Source organism: Urocitellus parryii, chromosome 10 (genome assembly GCF_045843805.1).
Source record: "Urocitellus parryii isolate mUroPar1 chromosome 10, mUroPar1.hap1, whole genome shotgun sequence".
NCBI lineage: Eukaryota > Metazoa > Chordata > Mammalia > Rodentia > Sciuridae > Urocitellus > Urocitellus parryii.
The window spans coordinates 30,975,282-31,002,577 of record NC_135540.1 but is presented as its reverse complement, the minus strand read 5'-3'; the positions used below and the strand labels follow the sequence as shown (position 1 = coordinate 31,002,577).

At 34.3% G+C, this 27,296-nt stretch overlaps 1 protein-coding gene across 3 annotated transcripts in view; it reads right to left on the bottom strand.

The window, feature by feature from the left end:
• The window catches only part of Gria2 (glutamate ionotropic receptor AMPA type subunit 2), a 139,895-nt gene extending 117,900 nt beyond the window's left edge, over positions 1–21,995 (bottom strand). For all 3 annotated transcript variants that reach the window (XM_026395940.1, XM_026395942.1, XM_026395941.1), the window contains exons 1-2: positions 21,908–21,995; positions 21,233–21,373 (exon numbers count right to left, since the gene is read on the bottom strand). In XM_026395940.1, coding sequence (XP_026251725.1) covers positions 21,233–21,373; positions 21,908–21,995 — 229 coding nt within the window. The remainder of the gene's footprint in view (positions 1–21,232; positions 21,374–21,907) is intronic.
• Positions 21,996–27,296: the final 5,301 nt, after the last annotated feature.

The window sequence follows — 27,296 nt, the reverse complement described above, 5'->3', positions numbered from 1 at the left end:
TAAGGAGGAAGGAAAGGTAAGTGCGTTTCTTTCACAAGGAAGTCAGAGTTCATTCCATGGACACACATTGAACCTGGCAGCATAAAGAAACCCAGATGTAAGTATATGATGTCACCTTAATTATGTACAAACAATAGTAGAATGTGGAAACTCCAGCTTCCCCCAAAGGTCTTAGTGTACCCAAAGCAGTAACTTCAGCCTTATAGCCTGTTATGAAAATACTCACCTCATTCACTGTGCACAGATATCTGGGTGTTTTTTTTTCCATTAGACAAATGAAATGAGCAAAATATAAACTTTTAGAAAATGAGAAATTTTTTTTTTTTGTATTTTGAAGTACTTATATTTACAACCAAACATATCAGAGGTTGAGACTATTCACATAAGCAAAGATATGGCTGTTCATTCTCACCACTAGTAACTCTGCCTTCTCATTCTGTGGAGCCAAAGAAGGAAATGGGGACCCCGAGGCCAGGCAGCCCTCCCATGATTTCCTAAGTCATTTTACAGTGAAGAGTTTGGAAGTCAAACCTTGCAGACTCATTTTACAGGAAATTGATTCAGCACCAAGTAAGGGGCAAATATTGAAGGAACTGAGTTGTAACTTAACTCTAGTATCAGGGGCCTCCCTTATATGGGGCAATTCACAACACAACAGACCTGACATCCCTGTAAGCATAAAAACTAATTAGTGCCATGGGAGACATGTCCAGAGAGCTGTTCAGATTGAGTGAATCTGTTTTCCCCTACCTTCAAAAATCAAAATCTCCAAATCCAAGCAAAGGAGCATATTTGTCACCATGAGCCATTTTGTGAGTGCAGAAATTATTTTCACTTCTTCACACTGAATATTTTTTCCTGCCGTTTGCTTTGATGAAGCTGGGCAGTTACAGGGTTCAGATCTTTTTATTGCTTTATTGTTTACCTTTCAGTCTGAAATATATGTGCATCTGAAATTTACATAAATCAAACCACACAGGCTGTTTCCCATGGCTTACAAAGAACTGTGTGCTCTGCCTCCTGCTGATCTCTCCGGCTTCCTTTGCCTACCACCTTGCTCTTTTGCTGTACTGCAGCAGCACCAGCTTTCTTCCTGACCCTTGAAGCACACTGAGACTTTTCTCATCAGGTCCTTTGTACTCCCTGTTTCCTCTGCTAGATATGCTCTTTCCTGATTCTTCAGGTGTCAGGCTGGTTCTCATCCACCCAGTCTCACAAGCCCTTCCTCACTCAGCTGCCTATTGTGGGATCATCATGTAGTTCCTCCATCATACCTCCCTACTGAGGCTTACGCATCCCAACTCATAGTTCTCTTTTCTATTTCTTTCCCTATTGATGATCCCTAACCCCATTCAAATGTAGGCTCCATTAGGACCACACCTATCTAGTTTTCACCAACATCTCAGTGCTTAGCACAAGCCTTCACAGCAGACAGATTGACAACGAGGTTCCAGAAGCCTATGTAAAACTTAGATCTACCCAACTTGTGGCCAAATGCTGTGTACGTTATGCATAGATACACACAAAACCCAGCCTCCCTTCACCTTTCTCCATGTTCATCAGCACACTACCTTACTAGTGAGAAGGATGGTGATATGCACCTAGCATCAAAACAATTCACACACACTGTTGCTCAGGTGCCTCAAAGGAACTTAGTGTTCTTGGGCACTTTAGACTCTTCTCATGTAGAGGGCATTCATTAAAGAAACTAGAAATAAAATAAAATAAGATGCTTTGTCCTTCAGCTGTTCCTGCATGAACTTGAATTGTAAGAATAAGCACTTTCATTTCCTTTCAATTTCTTCTGCAGGGTTTAAAGTCAGATTCAGATCCAAATCATTTCAAATCCTAACTGCCTTTTCAGCATAGATAATTATAAACATTTTCAAGCAAGGTAAAATCCTTTAAACTCTATCAGATGACTAAAATAAAGTTAAATGGCCTAAACTGTCTCAAATCAAATACAGCCAATCTGCATTATTCGTGGATCTTGTATTTGTGAATTTGTCTGCTCCCGAAAATTTATTTGTAAACCAAAAATCAATATTTATAAGCATTTTCATAGTCATTAGCAGGTACAGAGAGGTGAAAAATTGCCCAACATCCTGTTCCCAGTTGAGGTAGATCAAGGAAACAGCCTACTTTCCTCTTAACAAGTATCCTTTCTGCAGCCTGTTTGGTGCCAAGATTTTTTGCATTCTTGCACTCTCTAATGGTGATTTTACTGTTTAAAATGGTCCCTGAGCACAGAGCTGAAGTGTTGCCTGGTATTTGTAAGCACAAGAAAGTTGTGATGTACCTTACAGAAAAAAATATGTGGATTAGATAGACTTCCATCTGGTATGAGTTATAGTGCCACTGGCCATGAGTTCAGTGTTAATGAATCAACAATATATATTTAAAATGGTGTCTGTAAATAGAGACATATATAAACAAGGCAACATATTGATTGATTGATGAAAATGTTGTGGCAAGGGGCTCATAGGAACCAAACTCTGTTCCCCACAGGAGCAATGAATGGCTCAGTATTAGCTAATTCAGTGCTCTGGGAAACTTTAAACAAGAATCAACTGTACACAACTTTTAAGAAAGAAGTGTTAAACTCTTTAGAACAGTTACATGAGCCTCATAATCTTACCATCATCTCTATTATCAAAAAGCACAAAAAAAAACAATCTGCCTGAATATCATCAGAAAAAAATATTTGAAGAACTATACTTTCTCTCATTCAATAATGTATCATTTGTACAACTGTCACTTCTATGTGTTTCCATTTTCTAAGGCTAGAGATAAGCTCTGTTATCAACAAGGTAAAGGTTAAGAAAGAGTCGACAATAAGAAATAAAATCTCTAAAACATCAGGGCTCTGTTTATTCTAGCAATTGTTTAATAATTATTTAGTATTTCTACCTGATTATTTTGGTGTATCTGTTAAAAAATGGGTGTAGCTGTAACCTGTCTAATTCTAGAAATAAAATCCCAGAAACGAAACGTATGATGACCTTCATGATGAAAATACAAAAAAAAAAATTGCCAGAGATGAACTATTTAAGAATATATAATACAAAACTCTCCAAAGTGAGATAGCAAAGATGAATGCTGTGAATATAAAATTTACAGAACTTTTCCAGAGAAAAGAAAAATAACATCATTAAATACAAGGAAAGGGACTACAGGATGAGATTACAATTAGTAATATGGAATGCACAAACAAAATAGCCCTTATTATTTATGTCATTGCTCACTTGTTTTTATCATCTTTTCCCTTTAACTTTAATATTCAGGAATTTTTTCATATCTTTTTCACTAAAAACATTCTTCTCTACTTCTAGGAATTCTCTAATGTTTCCAAAATTCCAGAAAAGCTGTACTTTCAAATGACTATGTGATAATAATTAGGAAGGAGGAAAATGTAACTATTTATTTAAGATTATTTAGGCGTAGCTATTGAAAACAATCTCAGAATTGTTTACATGCTGTATAATAATCAAATAAATGTTATGTAATTTATTTGAATTGCATTATATCAATAAAAACTAATAGTTTTAGAGGTATAGTATCACAAAAGTTTGACAGATAGTCTACATTCAAGTGTTTATGTTATATTAAGACTACTTTAAATAAAAAAGGCAAAGGTCTACTAGAAAGAAATAATAGTCAAATAGAAAGAAATAATAATGAAAACAGAGAAGGTAAATCCTCTCTGTAATAATTGCTAAGCATTTCTTATATCTTAAGGAAGTTATTTTCAAATTGAAATACCTAGAAGGACTTATTAATAAAAAGCCCCCTTTAAATACATTCCTGTGAAATTTTAGGAGACTAAAGATTAAGAAGATCTTGCAAGCTTCCAGAGAGGAAATAATAAATGCATGAAGGGAAAAAAAGCAGAATTCTCAAACAACATATAACAATAAAAGGTACGTGTGTAATTCCTAACAAATTCTAAGAAAATATGGTTTTAACCTAGAATTTGATGTCTTGTAGAGCCTTCAATCACATATGAGAGGAAAATTAAAACCTTTTCAAACATTAAAGAGCTTAGAACATTTACCTCTGAGCACTTTTTCTCTGAAGTCACTTAAGAACTCTAGGGGGAAAAAATTAAATTGGAATGGAGACCAAGAAAATCAAATCAGTGGGTTCAGAAACAAAAGTCCATAAGTCAAGAGTGAAGAAAACTTCCAAATAGAGAGCACTGCAGTTAATAAGCTCAGGAGAAACTGATTTCAAATTTTAGGAAAAGAGAAAGCTCTTGTAGGGTACTTTTCAGGTATAGAGAGATTAATGAAAGAGGAATATAACATCTGTAAAATAAAGGCACAACATGCAAAGAAAATAATAAAAGGACTAGAAATTCCAAGATACTTTTAACATCCATGTGGAAAAAAATGTAATCTAATTCTGAAACCACTGCTCCTAACTAGGACATAATTGATCTTGAAGAAAAACTAGAAGGCATTCTGAGCAATAGAATCAATCAGTAAGATGGAAGAAGGCATTCACATCTTATTCTATGGGACAGGGAGGAGACTACCAGTAATTCCATTGAAATAACATATGTAGCCAGATATGGTGGCCACACCTGCAATCCCAGCTGCCTAGGAGGCTGAAGCAGAGGATTGCAATTCTAGGATAACTTGAGCAATTAATAGAGACCCTCAAAATAAAAACATAAAAGGGTCAGGAGGGTAACTCATTGGTAACACACTTATCTAGCATGGGAAAGATTCTGGGTTCAATTCACGAGACAAAAATAAAACGGATAGATAGATAGATAGATAGATAGATAGATTTACATATAGATTTATATTTAAGTAAATTATAATATTATATAATAAATTCACACATAAATATCTATAGAATTGTTTTAAAAGAATGTATTTGTAAGTAATAAAAAATGAATTTAAAATATATGAAGAAATACACCAGCCAAGAAATAGATATATGATAAACCACAGTACAGCAGTGTCATTCAAGCATGAGTTGCTCAGAAAATTCAAGAGCAACAAATCTGGAGTTCATTAGGAGGATGCAAGAGAAGTCTCTGGAAATACTAGATTCCATGAACTAGATATATGAGAATTAGAATTTACAAATATATAAAAACCATATAATGCATGAGGGCATTTGGGAATTTCAAATATCAGGAAAGAAAAAATGTTTTAAAATTGGAAAATTCATTCATAGCATGGTACTTGACAAATAGTGAATAACTGTCACTCAACCTTATATAATTGTGTAAATAACACTGCTTTTTCCAACTTTTAGAGTAAATCTATATAAAGCCTATGTATACAGGGCTAATGAATTATAAACACAAGTAGACTATGAATATTCTCAATATTGACTCACAAATGCCATCTAATTATAAAATGCACAATTAAAAGACAACATCTATAACTGTCAAAATGAGAGCTGGCTTCAAGCATATTACTATAAATCATAATAAAAAACATTAAGCAAGATAAAATTAAGTACAATTATTTTATTAATAAAGAGTTAACCACTAGATGAATAGACAGAGGCAAGTTGTTTTCCATTTTGTCTTTCTATGTTATTGGAAGTTTTAAATATAAGCAGATACATTCCAAGGAAAAATCTCCAAAAATAAGCCAAAATTCCATATCTTTGTGGCAATTATTTTTAAAAAGTAATCTTATACAAAATTGAAAGGAAAAATAATAAACTAGAGAAAAGAATCAAGTAGGCTTTGATTGCCAATGGTTACTATCTGTTTTTAGACATTAGTAATATTCACTAATAGAGTTCTTTTATTCTGGACATAGGGAGGATTAGCCTCTCCTCCCTTGAAGTTCGGGGGGGGGGGGGGATATGTGAATAGGACAGTGACATGTCAGATAAAGTGACATGGTCCTCATCCAAGATGAAGCATAAAATTGTTAGATGTGTGGCTCTCTAATCTCATCTTCCCCTGCCATGGTGACCTTGAATAAATAAACTCAGACAATTCAATAGGGAAAAAGGCCTAGTTGGCAGTGAAAATTGGGCAAAAGAACTTAAATATTTTATGAAAGAAAAATCATAGATGAGCAATAATGAACATGAATGCTACATAACAAAAGAGGACTTTTAGCTGCCAAATATGTAAGGACTTTTTAAAATTATAAAAATGATTTTAAGGTTCTAAGAATCTAGGCTTTTCACAGATAACTGCCAGGATTATAAATTGGTATGAATATCCTTAGCATCCATTTGAAATATTTAAATGCTTCATCATACTTGTTTCCATGTTTATAATTCAGTCACTTGAAATGAGGGAAAATGTATATGAAGAAGAATTTTCATTTTCAGTAGTATTTTATAATGAATAAAAAAGGACTCAAAAATAAAAGATTATTAATTGAATTATCTGCTTAACTATTATGAAGCTAGGAAAATTTAATTTGCAAACAGCTATAAAGCCATACAAAAGTGTTTCAAGTATAATATTAAGTACAAAATAGCTGAAAAAGGACACATGTAAGTATTACCAAGCAATTATTTCTTAGGTAAATTTATTGTGGTTATTTTCCGTTGGGTTTTCCCCATTTTCCACCTAAAATATATCAACTTGTATAATTAGGAAGAATATTCTAATAAGAGTTTCAGAAAGTTTTTATTAATTTTTGAACAATATTACAGAGTTGGGGGAAGAAACAAAACTATGCTAGTGTTTGGGAAAAATTTTTAAAAGGGTTTTCACATGAAAAATTGTTGTGGCTCTATTATTGTAACCTTACTTTGTTCAACCAGACAAGACTCTATTCCACAAAAGATGCATGAAATATATTGTATTAAATCATATTGAGGCCAGGCATGATGGCAAATGTCTATAATATCAGCAACTTGGACACTGAAGCAAGAGGACCATGAGTTCAAAGCCAGCAGAGGCAATTTAGTGAGATCCTGCCTCAAAATAAAATAGAAAAAGTGCTGAGGATGTAACTCAGTGGTAAAACAACCCTGGGTGCAATTCTCAGTAGCAAAAGGGAAAATTTTATGTGGAAAGATAAAAATCTTTCCACTCTTATGTTTATGGAAAGGCAAAATATTAGAAAACATACTTCAGGGCCCTTGATCACATTTTGCCCCATTCAGTAAGTCCATATATCTCTTGTAATATTTTTAATCCTTTTTATTTGCACAAAATGAAGTAGTTTCAAATTTACACATTACCCTGATATTCTGAAAAAAAAATATAGTTCATGTCCTGCACCGTAAGTGGGCTGAAAGTATATTCGTGCAAGTAATAGTTTAGCATTATGTTTAGTATTCCAGTCTAAATCAGATTTATCAAACACTGGTTGATATATGGCTTTAGTTAGAACACATTACTGATTTTCAAAACAGGGGAAGAAACTGTACACTATTTAATAAGGCCATGAGTATGTGATTTCCTTTATCTTTTTTTTTCTTGTACAGAGAATAAACAAGGGGCACTTTATCACTGAGCCACATCCCCAGTCCTTTATATTATCATATAATATAATAAAATAATTATTTTATTATTTTTATTTGTTATTTTGAGATGGGATCTTACTAAGTTATTTAGGGCCTCACTAAGTTGCTGAGGCTGGTCTTGAACTTGTGATCCTCCTGCCCCAGCCTCCCAAACTGCTGGGATTACAGGTTTGTGCCACTACACCTTTACCTTTCTTTATTGCATGTGAACTATGGTGTTTAGTTTTAATAGTCTATTTGTGAACATATATATACACTGAATTACCTTTGAAGTAATATGCAAAAGTAGCAGCCCATTTAAGCCCATTTAAGTGTTATCAGTGCTGTGACACAAGCCAAAAAACATAACAAAATCTTTTATTTATCCCTCTGGGCTCAGTTAATGTTCAAAATTTGATATGCTCTTTTATTGATCCGAGATCCCTGTAACATAAAAGCTCAATTTATGATAACAGCTCTGCTCAGGAATGTCTTCATGACTTTACATTCCTCTGCTGATAGTAGATTCAATCCGTTTATTTCATTTCTTGTTTAAATTCCCACCTTGTTTTTTAACTCCTTAAAGAACTATTTACTTAAAAAGAAAACTTGATTGATTTAAAATCAATAAAGGAAAACTGGATATTTTAATATATGCTGTGACAACTAGCTAACATTATGAGGGAAAAAATTAAGATACATTCCCCCTTTAATAATCAAATAATACAGATAAATCAAAAATTTATTTTGTATCAAGAAATTGTTAAATAAAATTACAGGCAGTTTTTTTTCTTCTTTAAATAATCTGAAGTAGGAGAAGCTTTGGGGAGCAAGGCACAAAAATTCCAAAGCAACAAACAATTTTGAAATTGGGTACACAATACTGGGTAAAGTGGCTGTAATCAACAAAGCATCTGTTACTTTAATATATGTATCAGTGAGTAATAAATAAACTCACAATAAGTGGATATCACATCCAAAGAAAGAAAACTGAGCAAAACTATGAACAACTGTGTACACACATTTGTACACACATACACAAAACTGTTTCCATTTTAAATGTAAGTAATGAAAGAATAGCAAAATTTTAAAAAGTTTAATGACAAACATCACCACTTACAATAGACAGAAAACAGATACATTCATACACTCTATGTAGGACTAGAAATTGATATGTTTTTTTGAATATTTACACAAAATGCAAATACTTTTAGACTACAAATTATTTCACTCATTGCAATTTGTTCTACAAACCCACTTGCATATGTTATTAAAAGAGGAAGCTGGGGTGTAGCCCAGTGGTAAAGTGATTTCTTCCCATGTGTGAAGATCTGGGATCAATCTCCAATACCAAAAATATAATAAAATAAAATAGAGAAAAGAAGGTAATCATCAATAAAATGCAGGATAAACAACAGACTACTTTGCAATAATTAAAAAGAAAGAGGAAAATCTCTGTTCAGGTAAAAGATATACTCTTGGTTTTGTTAAGCAAGGAACAATCAAGATATAGAATAGTACATATTACCCGCCAACTTCCAGAAACCACTGCTAGTAGTTATCTCAGAGAAATGCAATTGTGGTGGAAGAAAGACTCAAAAAGATTTTTATCTCAAAACAATTGAACTGTCATGGATAATCAAAACTAACCAGTAAAAATAAATAAATAAATAAGGATTTATTAGATCCCCTTTGTAGTGGTTTGTAAAATACCATATGTATGAATTATTTTCATAATAATTTTTAAAATGAAAAATATACATACCTTAAGAATCTTAATTCAAAATTACTGCACATTTTAAATTTTAAATCTCCCACAATACCAACAAATTACTGTAAATAAATATTTTATACCACTTTTGATGTTAAAATGCATCAATTTTTAAAAATAATCATGATTTTCCACCAGAAATCCTCAAACTGCTTTAAAAATCAAAGTTTAGGTTATATAAAGTTGTTTTAATAGTGTAAGAGATGTTAGCAAGGTATTCGTGTTTCTTACATTATTCTAAATAATCATAGTCATCAACAATTCTAATATGTTGTAAAACCTATTAATGTAAAATTTACAACTAGCTTCTTCAGCAACAATCTGAAACAGTGTTTATTATAGTTAAATATTTTGATCTACATATATTAATTTATGTAAAGAGCAAGCAATAATTTCAGCAATATATATCAGTTCACACTGAATTAAAAATATTTTGGCAATGAAAAGGGAAAAATCATATGCAAAATAAAATACAAATCATAAATCATCATCTCCAAATAAAAACCAAAAAAACTGAAACTGCTTTTGATAGAACTATGAGTGACATTAGAATTAACATTATTTCCTCATTTGGCTAACCAGTTTTTCAAAATGTATTTTCAATCGGTAGTCACCTGCCACCCAAATCATTTTTACATTTTCTGGTCAAGGTTTGAATTGTCATTTCTGCTTTTAAAATACTTGGATTTAGGTCTAGTTTCAAGGCATAGAATGGTATTTATAAATGATCTAGAAACAGTAACTGTACTATACATTCTAACTTAATAGGAAAATCATCTGGCTAACCTAGATTAATGAATTGTTTTACTATAAATAAAAGGCTTCACACCCATGAATAATTTCCAATACAGAAATCTTAACTTATTGTCACTTTAGACATTACTGAATTGATTAACATTACTGAAGTGATTAACATAGAATAGACTTAAACTAAAGGTTTGAGGAACAATAAAAGAAAGAAGACTATCCTGTGATAAGTTTTTAGTTGGATACAAACAGGATAGTATAATCACTTTGAAGATAATCGGTTTACTTGTATACAGGACATTCAACCTCCCTCCCAAATTCAGAATCATCAATGTAATTTGTTTTTTAAATATATAGATGTTCTTTCACTGAGTAATTTTGACCCCAATTCTTACTAAACTACCTTATTAGAGTTTATATGGCTCCTATTAACTGCAATATATAAAACAACACCAGAATAATGAGAGTCAACACAGAATGAGGTAGTGAATATTTTATAAACTATAAAATATGTTTAGCTAATATGTAGGTCATTCTTATTCTTACTCATTATCAGTGGCTGCGTTTCCTGTTCCCATCTCTGTTTCCCAAAGGAAGTAATTTCAGACCACGTAATCATGTGCATTTTTCAAAAACAAAACAAAACAAATCCTTCCAAAACTTTCAACAGACTACAGCCAGAAAAACAGAGCTTTTTTATTCATTCTGGGGAAGAAACGTATGAGGAGGATGACAGGGGGCAAGCCAACTAGCACTAGCAACAAGATGCATACAGGGATCCCCAGGAAAAAAAGTCCATTGGGAACCTGACGGATGTTCAATGTCATTCCACTTGTGGAAAATGCATCACTTCATTTTTATTGCTTGAATATAATAATGGTGGTAGTGATAACTGAAGGGCATCAGATATTAATGTTAAATGTTAAAATAGAATGTACATGATTTTATGCATGATTTTCAGTTCTTGCAGTTGATCTGTTGAACTTAGGGAATGGGGAGTTGTGGATCAAGGACACAACAAAGATCTTGTCAAATGTGCATGCTCTCCAGTTTCCTAAAAAATGCTTAATATTAAATACTTGTTTCTAATATTAGCTTGAATGGTTTTATTAAAGCCCATTATTATGATAATTACATAAAAAACTGTTAGTGGCCTTCACCTCCATGCACCTAAAGCATGTGACTAATATGCAATCAGAATCACTGAAATTAGGGATATTAATCACTAAATTATATAGGACAACCATTGTGATTTAAATACAACAATGACCTCATGAGGCAGGTGTTATAATGATTCCTATTTTACAGAGAGGACGCACACTACTACAAAGTTTAAATAATTTACAAAAAGTCACAAAGTGAATGTTGGACCTATAATTTTAATCCACAATTGCCTGTGCTAATCAACTAGCTACACCATCAACTGAGACTGATATAGGCTCTGGCTCAGAACATAGCCAACTGGTTTTCTGGGCAAATTCTTCCCAAGTAAAAGCAGGGCAACTCATTGAAATTTCTGTATTCCCGTCTAGAAATGGATATAAAAGTAATTCCAGGGGCTGGGGTTGTGGCTCAGTGATAGATCGCTTGCCTAGCATGTGCAAGGCCTTGGGTTCGATCCTCAGCACCACATAAAAATAAGTAAATAAAATAAAGGTACTGTGTCCAACTACAACTAAAAAATATTTTTAAAAAAGTAAGACCACTTATTCTGTAATCCTTACAAAACTACCACAAAACATATGAACATGTTTGGAAAATAGAAGTGATATGTGAGTATTCAAGTTGTAAAATCTATAAATTCTCTAAGACAGGGACTTCCATTTTATTCTTCTCCCTCACTCTGAGCACAATGTCCAGTTTCCAGCAAGTGGAATACAAGAATACTGGAAACACTGATGAAAAATTAATTGAGGTATTTATTTTCTCATTTAATATCCCAAATAATATTATTAGGTTTAATAAGGAAACTGAGCTTTATCTTAGAGCAAAACCATGCATTGTATCATAAAGCTACTAATTATATTTAAACCTATCTTTGCCTTGTCCTCAAGTCTTGTGTTCTCTTGACTTCTTTTCACTAAAACAAATAAATTTAATTGATTCAGTTAAATGAAATGTTAAGAATCTATAATGCAGTCAGTTTGGAAAAGTGTTCAAATATCTTAATTACACACTTAGTGATCTACTAAGGATAAGTTGTTCAACATCCTGAAATGTAAATGATATGCAATAAAGCAAACGCACTATTACTTGAGTTTCAGCACGTCTGCTTTTAAAAAACATTACAATGTGCTAAATTAAATGTGTGGCTTATGTGATTTATTTCGTAAATGACCTTTTTGTCACCAAACAGCACATGTCCTGAAAAGGTATACAAGCAATAAAAGAAGATTCCTACAAGAAACTAGAAATGCATTTTGCTTTTACCTCTGCCTCTCAGAGCAAGTGCTCGTCAAAATTCTCCAAAGATCCTAACACAGGATGCAATATCAAAAAGTTTCCTAACTTGTATGCACATGCACACTTTTGGCCAAACACATTTCATATTGTTTATGATGACTATTGCATATCTTCAAAATAATGCTTACCATATGATTCCCTTCCACAGAGTTGGAAACTGAGATGTAGGTAAGCAACTTGTCAAATGACATATATCTAGTAGTTGGACTAGAATTCAGTTCCAAGTGCAGATGCTAAATCAATTCTAATCTGTATCCCAGGACAGCAGGGCTACAAAGCGCAAAGAATAAGAGTAGTTTTTTATCTTCATAGATGAAAACCTTTGTATTCATCATTACGATGACAATCCTCTTAGTTTCTTGATATCCAATTTGAATTGTATATTCTCCTAAAATTTCTTCCTATATCTAAAAGAGTAATAACATTGTAAACTAGTAACAACCAAAATCTGGAAAAATAAGTAGAATTATAAGTTATGAAACCACTTAGAAATTACAAAACAAATATTACCATTTCATACATATATTAAAATGAGATTAAAATTGTTTAATTTCTCACAAAGAGAAGATGTGGATAAAGACAAAATCATGATATAATTTGAAATGTACTTTTCAAGGAAAACCAGCAAAGCGCCCACACACCCCCTATCCATCTCCACTTCCATACATATATTTGCCAAAGTGCATTGAGCAAAGATGTTTTAGGGAGCCGAGGACTCTCCCTTTAGTGTAAAATTCAAGAACTATTTATGTGGTATCTGGCTCAATGAAAATAAATAGTCCCATTTAAACATGCAACTCACAATAAATAGCTGTCATAAAGTCCTTGAGAAATATGTCTAAAATGTTCCAATTTACTACCAGATACTCAGGAGGGAGGGAGGGAGTAAGAAGAGGAAGTGAAAGAAGGAAGGAAGGAAGGAAGGAAGGAAGGAAGGAAGGAAGGAAGGAAGGAAGGAAGGAGGGAGGGAAGGAAGGAAGGAAGGAAAGAAAGAGGAAGAAGAGAAAGAATACATTCCCAGATCCAAATTCCTACAGCTGTATCTAGTGACCAAGACTCCTGAAGTGTTTTTCCCTTTTTCTCCACAGTTTCTCCTCCCACATTTTAAGAAATCTGCCAATATCAATCCACAATGAGGAAGAATAAGTATTCATTTCTTATCCTGAAAATATTTATTTCAATATTCCCATTCTATATTTTTACTCATACATAAGAAATAGAATGTGTAAAATCAAAGTACTGATGTATACTTATAGTTGATGCTGGAATAATTGTGAAATGAATACTAAATCTGAAACAAAACTATTTTTTAATTCAAAAATTTAATACAAGACACAAAAGGTTTATGAGCAGAAAATTTTTTTTTCTTATATAAATTATATAACTTGAGTTTCAATTAAATGTATGCTGAAGTTAGAAATGACGTAGCTAATATTCTATTACAGTGATGAAGAATAATCAGATAATACTCCACTATATTTTAATAAGAAGAACAGAGTGTACTCAGTTTACATAAAGATATTTCTCTCATTCCTATCAGTATAATTTGGGTATTTGAAAGATTAACACTAAAATATTTATATTGCAAGGTACCTTTGGAGGCCCACTGAAATTCATCAGAATAAAACTACCAGGGACCATGAAATAATTAAATACAAAATGATTTATTATTTGAAATTGATTTCTACAAAGAGAAAGTAAGCATCATAGAAATGTTATTTTTGCATTATTTTAGACAAACTAAAATTTAGACCATTTCTCAACTCAGCCAAATTTGTACTCATATTTTACATGCTGAAATAATTAGAAAAAAATGAGTGTATTAACATTGCATAGTTATGAACAAATTATATAAGTCTATAAAGTAAAATTCTGAAGAATACTCAAAGTAAAAAGACTAAGAAAACTGTCATCTGAGAAATGTAAAGAAAGATGAAAATTTAAACTACAAATAAAAAATTATTTACTTATAAAGTCTCTTTCTATGATAACCCACATCTCCCAAACTGTTTGTTCTGTTCAGCTAAAGACAATTACAAATTTCAAGAGTCTAAATTTTAAATTTTAACCTTAAGCTATAAATTAGTAGCAAGCAATGTGGACAATTTTCTCCATATGTTATTGCACAGGTGTTTCCCTTTTAAAAAAATTAATAGAATAAAAATAAGAAAATGCAAACTTACTGAAAAACAACTCTAGAGATAGACCAAGGCAAAAAGGGGGTGGTGGGGAGACACAGAAGAATACAGAATAATCACACACGTTAGTTCAAATAAAGCAATTGGCCCACAATATAAAGTCATGCCCATAAACACTCCATTCCTAGATATGTTCTAAAAGAAAAAACAATATATTAAATTCTGTACATTTTGTAAAAAATTTACACTAAAGGAATTAACACAGAAAATTGTGGCATATAATATTCTGGCTGGAGGCAACAAGGAATTTTCTCAGATAAATTTGTGACCACTCAAGGAAGACATATAGTTGCATTTATGAAAATCAAAACTTAAAATGGAAGCTGAGCAGTCCTGTATCAGGGTACTTAGAATACAGTCTGGCCTTCAAACGACTCACAGCATGGCTTTTGCATCATCCTAACAATTAACATTTATAAAAAAAATTAAATGCATATTATGCATATATTTAAAAAATCATTTTAATAGCTTTAAGTATAAAGATAATGACTATGAACATGCCTAACTTGCAGATGAAAATAAAAATAAATATATTACACCTCTGTTTAAATAGGATTTGAGGCAGAGATCAAGCACATTGTTTATTTTGAAATTGAAATGTATAACAAAAGTAAACTTATGACTTCAAAAAGCATAATTTCATGGCAAAAAGTCTAGTATAAAATTAAAGGTGTTTAGTAAGTAAAAAATAATTAAGTGCCTCGATGCCCTAGGAACTTAGAGGTTAACAGCAGCTTGTCCTGCCCTCAAGAAGGTCACATTTTACATTCTCCTTGTTAATTTTTAAATATTCTCACTCTATAAACTAAGATTACCAAAAATAATAAAATATTTTTATTGAATAAAACAAAATAAACAAACAAACAAAATAACAGTTGTTACACTTAGAATCAACACCACTGTTAAGAACCACGTTCACTTTTTTCCAAGTTTGCAAAATCTGTTCTGAAAAACAGTTTGATGTTTAAAATTTTCTACATCAAGGGTAATTTTGAAATTTAATTTTAATTTCAGCAAATCATTTTCCTCTTGTACTGAGCGGCACAGCCTTATAAGAGGTTTACCAATTATTTAGATATTAGAGGAACAAAGCTCAGAAATTTTGACAAAAATTTTTATAATAAAAGAGTTAATATTTTAATGGAATCTTGGAAATCTTCAGTGAATAAAGTTGATAAAGAAATATAATTTACCCAGAGAACTATAAACAACCCAACAGCATTTATTATAATGTGCCCTTCACTCACTTATAAAATTTTTGCAAAAGAAGATTTCCCTAATTTAATTCAGATTTTTATTTTCTGAAGTAACATGTGTTCTGCAGATTAAGTAAGTTTATTGACTTTTTTTTTTTTACAGAAGGAAGAGGAGGAAGAAGAGAAAACACATTATCTGAAAACACAATTTACCACAACACCAACTGGAATAATCAAGAATCAACTGCTATTTCTCAGCCTTCTCAAAATTTTCTGGGCTCAAGGAAGTTTGAACATTTACAAAATGTTACTGGAAGAGATTATGAGAGGATCCCAGATCTGCACAAATCAGCACCAGCTTGTCATAATGTCACAGTACAATAACCCCAGCACTTTTGAGGCTTGACATGAAACAGAAATGCTCCATACTTCTTGAGTCAGCAGATTGAATCTTGTAAGACCTCAGGCAGGGATTGCACAGGAGTAAATTCTTGCTCATTTAAGCTTCCATGATTTCATACAGGAATTTTTATTTGCATACATAATTTATCTCATCCCCAAATACAGTATTTCAACCAAGGGTATCCTTGGATTTCTGTTTAGTACATGCTTATTATTTTCTTGATACTTTCCAATGATAAATAAATTTTGTGACTACAATTCAATGATAAGAAATATACCTCAGAAATTGTATTTGTGTAATCAAGGTTTAAAAGAGGGAAAAATATAATTTTAGAATTTTCTCCCTGTTAAGAGCAGTTACAATCATTTCTGTTCCTAAATGCTTTATGAACAAGACTACAATATGTAGGATGATCTATTTAATAAATAAAATCTAAGATAATCTGTTTCTAAAAGGAGGAACTGAACTTTGTTTCTCAAACAATCTTTTAAATAAAGCTTTTCAAATTAAATTTCATTTATATTTTCTCAATTTCTCTAAGTAAATTCATTTACAACATTTTAAAAGGGATTCGTATTCAGTGTAGGCAACAGTTTTATAAAACACAATATTTTCTCCAACATCTCCATCTGCTGGCTTACAGAAAAAGTAGATTTTCGTTTTCTATTTTTTAAAATTTAATATTTTCATAATTTACTTTGTTTTATGGAATTAATAATTAACTATAAAATTGTTAAATTATCATTAACTAATCTAAAAGCTATTTTTCAAATTCATTTATCAAGATTCAGAAGATTTTGAAGAGTAAATCCAACATTTAATATCTTTAATCCCCCAAATCCTATGGGATCAAATACTCATGTTTATCACCATTACAGACAGGTTTGTTTTTTTTTTACTTTTCCTAATTAGTATAGCACCAAAATTTACTAAAATTATTTAGAATGTAAAAATACATAGTATTTTCCTAAAATCTGCTGTTGATTCTATTAGTTAACCATGTGGTATGTCGACAAATACTAGTATCAAATTTATTATTTTCTCAAAAATTCATATTTTTATTACTGTAATAAGTTACTTATGTTTAAGAACTACTAGAATGCCTTTACACACACTAAAGTTCTTAAACAACCCTTCAGCTGCCAATACACACTAAAGATATTGAAACCTCTGAAGCATTATAAACTATTAGAACATAGGAAAAAGTTCAGAAAAACTGAGTTACCAAGGGAAAAACATTCATTTATTCTCCATAACTAGAAGGCATTCAGTAAGTATTTATTGAGTGAATGAATAAATTCTTGAGGCCCATCAGTGGCTTCAGCTTCTGTTAGTCTCAAGTTTCTTTCTGATTATAGGCTTTGTATTTTCTCATAATGAAGGTTTTGAAAAACCCTCAGGGGGTTAAAAAAATTGTGTTGTATGTAGTCAAGATGAAAGGGAAAGAGGAAAGGAAAGAAGGAGGAAGGAGAAAGAAAGAAAGAAAGAAAGAAAGAAAGAAAGAAAGAAAGAAAGAAAGAAAGAAAGAAAGAAAGAAAGAAAGAAAGAAAGAAAGAAAGAAAGAAAGAAAAGGAAATCAGTCTTTATTTCCTCAGGTGTCCACAGAATGAAGTAAGACTGAACAGGTACATTCCGATCTCACTATTGACTAAAAAAGGATATACAGGAGACCAGTGGAATGCACTTAGTCATTTTACCCAGTTCAGAACAGAATGATTTCAATTCATTTGCATATGCTTAACCCACCCATTCATAAGATCTTCTTGGATGTTTAACTTAATGTCAACCTCAACAATTCCAAAGAAAGTTCCTTCATCCCAGTAATGAAATTAAATCAGTGAACAAATAATCTTATTTCTGTTAAAATTCTATCACGAAACTATAAAATTCCACTTTCTTAATATATAAATCTAACCCAGTGGGATTTTTATGGCTTAACTAAAATGAAGAACAATCTCCCCAGTTATAAGCATTGAATGACAATACCCATTATTTAACAATGGAATTACAGCACAATTTCTTAGGTTTTTGGTGGAAATGAGGAAAAGATGCTTTGGTCTTAACTCTCAAAGTACCTGATACTGTAAATTCCACTTTATATAAGAAAAATTATGGGTTCCCCAACTTTAAAAAGGCAAGAAAACAAAAGAAAGGCATTGGAGAAAAAGCTTGAGGAGGAATTAAATACCCAAGACTCATGTTGGTAAATTTGACTTTGGAGATCCCTTGACTAGTGACTTTGTGCTTGTACTTTACATAATCATCTCTCCCTCACTTTGACTCTCTGAGAAGAGAGAAACTAATATTTTCTATTGTCCTTAGCACCAAAAAAGGAGGAAAAAACATCCCATTTCATAGATTTTGAAATTCTTAAACGAATAAAGAAACTGAGTCACATATGTGAAGTGGTTAACCCAACAAGTCAATGTCAACTCCAGAAAATTCTGTCCCATGGGGCTCTTTTCTGTAATAGTGCTCTGCTAGTTCTCTGTAGCAATCTGTAAAATTACTTATAACATGGGAAGTGTAAGTGCTGAGATTCTAAATTTTCATGTTCTTTAAATACATTCAGTTCCTCCAAATAATTTCAGCATTCTAGGATAATAATCCATGAGGGGTTAAGTTTAGGATCTGAAGATATGTACTTTTTAAAAAATTTTCAGTTTCACTTTCTGAGAAAAACAGAAAGTCTGGGCAAAATAAAGATTTGATCATTTATTACATGAATATGTTCATTCTGTGAAAAATCATGGAGTTGTATGTGTGTAACATTTGTACATATTCTGTCCATATATTTTATTTCAGTAAGATCTGTAAAAGTTAAACATGTTTGCAAACATATATGAATATACATTCATACACACACACACACACACACACACTAAGGTCAAGGAACTAAACCTATCCTAAGGTAAACCATAATGTTTTCTCTTTACAAAGTCCCAACAGTAATTCAACATGTTTTGGAATCAAAGAATATTCATTTTGTTTAATGGACATATCTATTATTTTCTCAGAATGCTCCCTTCACTATTTTCTCCAATGAATGAACTTCTCAGTTGCTGACTATTTTCAAAATTTATAAGTGTCCACACTAAAATCCACTTCCTCCCAATAACGGTAGTCTTCCCTTAGGATTCTTTACTTTTCAAAGTATTGTCACACTAGTATACAAATACGTATAGTTATTCAACACAGTTGCATATTGAACTTATAATTTAGGAAAAATGGAAACTTCATGATACCAAACCAATAGTCTAGTTCTGGTAGGTAAATAGGTCAAGCAAGAAAGCCTTTAAAATTTAGAGCAGGGATTTTGTGTGTGTGTGTGTGTGTGTGTGTGTGTGTGTGTGTGTGTGTGTCTGGGTCTGGTATGACTACAATTTTCTGATATATTCTTCTATGACATTTTTTGAAGCCGCAAATCCACTTTGTCTGAGAGAGAGAGTGGGAGAGAGAGAGAGACAGATCGTTCTCCTGTAACATCAGCATTTGAAGAAAACAGCATTGAAACCTTAAATCGGTCCCTCAAGAACAATTGGATTCTGGTCATCTAATATGACACAATAATGCCCCTGTTCTATCACTCAAAGGAAATTATTCAGTTCTTCATTCACCCGGGTGACAGCGGTTGCAAAATGAGTTGATGATGTTCCTGATATTATAATCAAGCCAAACCATCGAATGCATGATTAAAGCTTAATACGAGGAAGTGGAATGACAACCAGTTGTTTGTCTAATGTGGGATCTCTGCAGTGGGGCTTTTCCTGTGGTAATTTTCCGCTAGCTCCTTTACACTGTAGCCAAAGTGGGAAGTAAGGCATCTGCAAATCTCCCCCAAATCATTACCTACGAAATAAGAACTGCAGGAAAGGATCGCCCCAGCCCAGCCGGCAGGAAATGATGGCAGCTCTGGGAACCCGGCAGGAAGGTACAGTGGCGGCGGCTGCACTGCCCACGCCGGCTGGGGCGCAAATCCCGGGAAAGGGCCGCCAGCCTTTCCATTGAACCTTTCAGATGCCTAATCGCTTGGTTTCTATTACTTTATTTGCAGCCTTGATGGAGCTTCCTCGCTAGTCCTCGAGCACTGAGCAGAGTGGAAGGATTAATATGGAGAACTGCAAAGACTAAAATGGCTGATCAGCGACTTCTTCAGATTTTAAAACTCGGCTGGATTCAACTGTTGTCCACCCCTTTTCCACTGATAGCCTTTGCCGAGCCCGGCTACCCGGGAACAAAGCGCGCCCGGCAGGCGAGCAGACCCCGGCGCCCGGGCGCGGAATCGCCCCCTTCGACTCTGGCAGGAGCTCGGTGGAGAAAGGGACCGTGCTCCCCACTGCCCCAGCCCACTTCCCCACCCGGCCTGGGCTGCGCCTGCCTGCGTGGGCCTCGCTTCCTGCTGCGCTGCGCCCCTCGATTGGGCGTTATGTAACAGCCCTGAGCCCAACTCCAGAACCATTCTAACAACTTGTCGGGAGGAAGAGAAGAGCCTGGGGCTCCCGGGGACCACAGGATGAGCCTGAGCTGAGGCTGCGGATCTAAGCCCCAAACACAGGCGTTCGCTGCAGCTGCCGGGCAGGCATCAGGGCTCTGGCAGTCCCTGGTGGGATCTGTCCAACAGCCCGACAGCGCGCCCTGGGGAACAGCGTGTTCTCTGTTGGCCAGGTGCCAATAGGCGCGCGGGGGAGGGGGCGGGGACAGCTTCTCTTAGCACTGGAGACTGGCGAGGACCACCCTGAACCCAAGAAAGATGACCCAGCTCAAAACCCCACCAGACTCCCTAGTGCGCAAACTCTTGAATGCCTTTCGCGCCCCCTGTTTATACCCCCAGCCAGCTGGGGTCTCTGAGATTACAGCCACCTTCTCTCTATGCCTTCACACGCACGCGCGTGTGCAGTCACTCACACCCACACACTGACACACAGAAACACACACACACACACCATCCCACACTCTTCATTGCTAGCTTTCCGCGTGCGGCACCAGAAAAGCATGAATATTCATTACTTACAAGCATTGGTGACTGCGAAACTGTTGGCTACCTCCAAATTGTCGATGTGGGGTGTCAGTCTGAACTCCGAAGTGGAAAACTGAACCATCCCTACCCGAAATGCACTGTATTCTTGATCGGCGCCCCTCGGAAACAGCCCCCCTGAAAGAACAAACACCAAGCAAGAGAACCGTGTCAGTGCCCTGGAGGGAGAGGAGGGGAGCCCGCTAGCACCCAGAAGCCCGGAGTCTCTTATTCGCGTTAATAGGCCGAATAAACACATCTACAGAATCGGGCAGCCGGGGTCGAACGTCCAAAAGGTAGCCAAAGGGTCAAGACACTAATGAGAATCTTGAGGGCAAGGTAGGTGGCCAGAAACGTTCGCTTTTACTCATCATCACAAGCTTTGCATTCAGACCTCTAGAGAATCTGAGCAAACTGGGAGATGTCATTAAGGCAGAATTAGTAAAATTGGGGGGTCAGAAATGAGAAGACCTTTTCCTCTATTGTATCAAAGGCACAGTCGTTTCCCTTTGCTTCATCCTAAGAAAATCATGTATATTCTAGGTAGTATAAATCTGGAATGCAGTCAAGGTATGACATAAGTCTACATGACATGAATTAATTTGTCCACTGTGAACAAAGATTACCACCAAATTATGCACAATTCAAAAGCATAGCACAAAGGGTACCTACCTATCTGTATGCTGTTAGAAGAGACACCAAATATCAGTCCCCATAAAACAGGAGAAAGGAGGACAGAAATATGCATAATCTTTTGCATTTCCAAGAAAAGTAGAGCATCCACAAAATACCCCCTCTTTTTTTTTTTTTTTTCCTTTTCCTCCTCTTCCTTCTTTGGCCGTTTTCCTCAGCAAATTAGATCCTTTGCATTTTGAGACAGCAGTTTAGCACCACGCTGCTAAAAACCTGAAGTGGAGGCAGAAGAATCCCTATTTCCCAGGTCCTGCTGGTGGCTTGTTGAAGCCCTGCGCCCTGTGCCCGCTCCCGAAGTCCGGAAGACTGGCTGAATGCAGTTTTCAGCGGAGCTGCCGCTGTAGTCCCAGTGTCTCCGAATATTCAGCACCCTCCCATGCACTCACACACACTCACCCTCTCTCGCGCTCTCTTCTCCCTCTCTCCTCTCTCTCACGCGCGCGCGCGCGCACACACACACACACACACACATACACACACACACATACACACACGCGCACACACAGGCAAGTCACGGTGAGGAGCAGGCAGTCCTGGGCGCGCGTGCGCGACTCGCGGCAGGCCGCGGACTCGCGCGCACACCCCTCCCCCGCACGGTGCCCCGCACCCCGCACAGCACTGGCAGCCTCGCGTGCGCGGTGCTGAGAAAGCGCTGCTCGGAGCCCGGCAGCCGCTGTCCCTTGGAAAGACCTCTTCTCTCGGGAGCTATCGCGCCCACCGCGCGCTTCTGCCTTTCAGCACCGAGGACAGCGATTTCCTCCAGCCTGGAGCTAAGGTTGTGCCGCTGCTGCAGCTCTCACTCAGAGATGCTCCAGCCTGGATCAAATGCAGCAAAGATGATTTCCGGCTGCTGTGCATGAGAAGTGGAATTGCAAATTATTGTTGGCGGTAGAGTGCTCTCTTACCAGGCCCTATTGGTTTACATTTAATTTTATTTTTATTTTTATCTTTCATCTCCTGTGAAAACCCACTTAGCAATACAGGAACGCTGCTATGAACCTCACTTGACTTAGGTGAAAAGCAAACAAGCAAATAAAATATTCATAGAAGTGTTCCAAAACTGAACTTTGGTTTCATGTGCTGTAGACAGGATCTAGGAAAAATCCAGAATTCTATTCTGAAAGGACAAAGTTGAGTAGGAGAATATTCAAGAGACAGAATGTGTGAAGTGCTTTACATGGAAACTCCATCTATACAGTACATTCCTTTGGGCTGTGATGCCGACTTGCCAAGCCACACTGCGTGCGTGGAAGGCTTTCACTGCCTTCACTGCAGACTCTCTTCGGCTATAGTGAGATAGACTTGGCTCCTTAGATGTCCTTTCTTTATACCGGATTAAAAACAAAGGAAGGGTTAATTGTGTGTATGGGGGGGGAGAAGCTCAGCTAATCTAGAAAGGCCACAGAGCTGCAGAATCTAATTTAGAGACTTAGTTACAAACTTGATACCACACCACATTTTGGCTCTTGGTTTCAAAACATCTTTTCCTAAAGGAAGTAAGCTACTTAGGCACGTAGTAGACTAGGGATACAAAGTTTGTAGAAAGGAAGTCGGTGGAGAGGAATGAAGACTATAATTACGCCTGTGGAATTCATGTCTGCACACTGATTGCCAAACCCATTTCTGAGAAGCTGCTCTGGCCATTTTCTCTGCTGCCTCAGAAATTCCTCACCAAATTTTATGACTTTTGTGATTAAACAAAGAAAGAGAAGAACAAGTAAAAGGAACTTTTTTTTATAGTAGCCAGGACCACAACACTAATAAAGGAATTTACTAATATTTCCAAAATGCCGTAAGAGTTAGCCTATCATTTTACCTTCTTGTGCAGTTGTGATGTTAATATCACTCCTGCAACATCCTTATTGAATGTATTTACTGATACTTCCTCCCCTTTATCACCCCGGGACTCAATATCTCCATTTAAAAAATGAGAAGATGAGCAAAAGTTCTTTCTGACTTTCAAATCCTATGATTTCAAATCATGTCCTTCCTTTAAATTGTCAATAAGGAGAAAACCTATAATCTATTATTAAATGTATATACTCCAGGTTAAAATAGTTTCTAGTTTTATCACTAAGAATTTATTGAAGGCAGTTAATAAAATCTCTTCAGTATGTATAAGACCAATCTTCTGAACCAAAAGGAATTAGCTTTTTAAAAAGTCAGTAAGGATAAAAAAGCAGCACACACACACACAAAATTGCAACATGAAAAATAATTTAATAAAAATACACATTTAACTAATGTGATACAAGGTACAAAAATTATTTGAAATTGTTCCTTCTTCTAATTTAAAAATGAACATCTAAAAGAATAGATAATATGACATAGAAAAATTTAAATGACTCTTCAGTCATTTTCTTTCTTTCAATTTTTTCTCAAAAATAATCCTCAATTTCATACAAAGTAATGCAAGTGAGCTTAGAGAGGGAGGGCAGCTTAAACATGAAAAATGATGATTTTTAAAGTGTGGGTCGATGTAAATTGAATTTTTAAAGATAAGTATGTTTCAAAAACTATCTTCATCTTAACCTATTTCAAAGTCAAGAGCAGGCATGAATTCATAATTGACTGAATTACATTCTATAAAAACAAGAATTTGCTGAATCATAGAACATTTTTCCTAGTAAATATGTAGGAGCTTAAGAAAGTAACACTGTCCACTGACCCAGATTATAATTCTTATATGAGGTAGAAATAAAAATTTCAGCAAGTATTACCAGTAATTCAACTGCTATTCTATTAATCTACTCACAATGCTATGTATGCACCTTTCACACATTTGGGAAATTTCCTATAATATGGGCATAATTGTATTAATAATTCATGAAACTTTTCCAATTCACTATAATATTCAATAATGTATCTATTTTCAAGTGCAGAATGCTGTCAATTTAATTATAATATATTTAAATCAATTGAAGTTAATGTTTCTATAAATAAATGAGAAATTTTTGGAATTTATTGTTCATATGTCCAGAGTTTTATTTTTAGCACTTAGAAATTTCTTTTTTTCTAGATTATTTTGTCTTAAATTTATCAGTAATAAAATCAATTTTGAAGATTACAACAGTTGAATAGAATAGTGTACTCTAAGAAACAGTTTGTTATTTTCTGCCCTCTGCTGTTCAATTTTGGCAATTATATAAAACTTAAATATTGTTTCTGATAAGTTACAGTAAAAAACAGAAGAAATAAAAAGTATTGGTCATCTGATCATTGACCTTTATGGTGGTTCATTGACAATTGTTGTTTCTGTGTATATTTAAATATGTTTTTTTTAGAAATGCTAAAAATAAGTGTTATATGCAAAATTATAATTTCTGCTTTATATTTGTTTAGATATAGGAAAGAAGGATTTTCCTTTTACATTTTCTATGAAATACCTAAGAATTTAAAGTATACTTACTCATTCTTTGCAGTTTTAAAGTCACATTCCATGATGAAAAACTTTTACATAAAAAAAAAATGTCATTGTGTGTGGTGGGGGAAGATGGATGGTAATTTCGAACAGATAGGCACACAGAACTTTCAGCTGATGTTATTATCAAAATTGCATTTAAAATACCAGTGCTATAATTCCTCTGATAAAGTCTGATCAAAGTCAAGATCACCACCACCCTTCCTATTTACCCTCTGCAACTGTGAAAATGTGATTATCAGAAAGTGTTGGTTGCAATTAAAGTTAGAAAAGAATGAGCATCCATTCTGCTTTCACCAGTAGATGGCAAAGGGAACAGCTCCTGCAGAAGGAAGCTTGTTTCAAATATGAGAGCAAATAAAGGAAATGGGACTTTAATTACTCAGGACAATAAATAAAAAGGGACATACATTCTGAGGAATTTCAGCCTTAACTAAAGTAAAGAATATGCAAATATAAATATTCAGTTTGAGACATTATTGATTATATTTTATTTTTGTTGCAAAATTTTAAATTATTGATTCAGTAAGGTCAATTTCATGACCTCAGAGTTTGTATCTAAAGCCAGGCTTTTGGATGTATTTGTCTGTATGTATGCATTTTTTAAATAAAGTTCAAAAATGGGAAAAAGTAGAGTTTTCATTTTAAGTTTAAAACATTTGACAATATGAATTTTAATTAATGTTACACCTAAAGTTATCTATCCTGTACCAGAAATATTTACTCGAATATAAAATATTTGGATTTACTAATCCATTCAGCGAACATTACTTAAGGAAATACAAAATTCTAACTGTTGCATTTGACATGGTGGATAAAATTATGGACACAACAGATAATGTCTTCATGAAATTCCCATACTTCAGGTAAATGCACAATTAAGATTGTGTGATAGGACTATAAGAAACCAGAAAAAAATGGGCAAATTATTTAGGTAATTTAATAATGGAAATTGAACATCTTTTATGCCAATTATATCATGGAGCTCACTAGAAAAGAAAGTTTATTGAAGGCTGACACCCTTCAATAAGTCAAAAACAGTTTAGCTAGATAAAGAATTGAGATTTTAGCAGAGAGCACTTCATTAGAAATGCAACATCAGCAAATGCTGTGTGCAGTGTTTATAGAGAGAAAAAGTCACAGGAATAAACAAGATCAAGACCATGGTAAAAAAAAAAAAATGTGTGTACACTATCTTCTAGGAAAAAAAAAGAATTATCTCGAAGGTGATAAGATAACTTTTACCAATGAATTTGTATATGTTGGAGGTAAAGGAGAAAAAGTCAAAGCCATGTTCCAGGATAAGAGACTGAGTGCCCCAAAAGATGATGGTCTTATTCTGTTGAGTGCAAGTTGATGGGTTCAGTTTTGAACACATGGGGTTTACAAAGTTAGTGGAATGTGACCACTCAATCTACTGTGTTAACACCTGAAACTGATTCTAAGACTCAGGGGAAAGACAAGTTAATTTTGAGACTCATCAGTCCCTGGTGTTTCATGAAACAGTTATTATTTCTTGAAAAAGTCAATTAGAGAAAAAATTAGAAAATGCAAAATTCACAAAGAGATGACATGTTTGTACATTTGAAATCCTGCTTTGATTTAATACTATTAAACATGCAATCATTTTCCACTTTTAAAAGTATATCTAAGGCACTTTTGAGAAGTATGTTCTTGAGTATAGGCACCCTAAGTAGTTCCCCACTTCAGTTTCTTTATCGTAGAATAAGATCTTAAGGAGCAATCAAAATACTAAATCCTTTTCAATTGTTAGGATTTTTCTAGTATTTAAAAAAACGGTGTTACACGAAACAGAATATAAGTTTTACTCCTTGTATTACTGATGCTTTCTAAAATATTCAACATAAATTCACAATTTTTATTACATATTATCAATTTACATGATATTTTAATTAAATTATATAACCAAAACATCAAATTCTACTG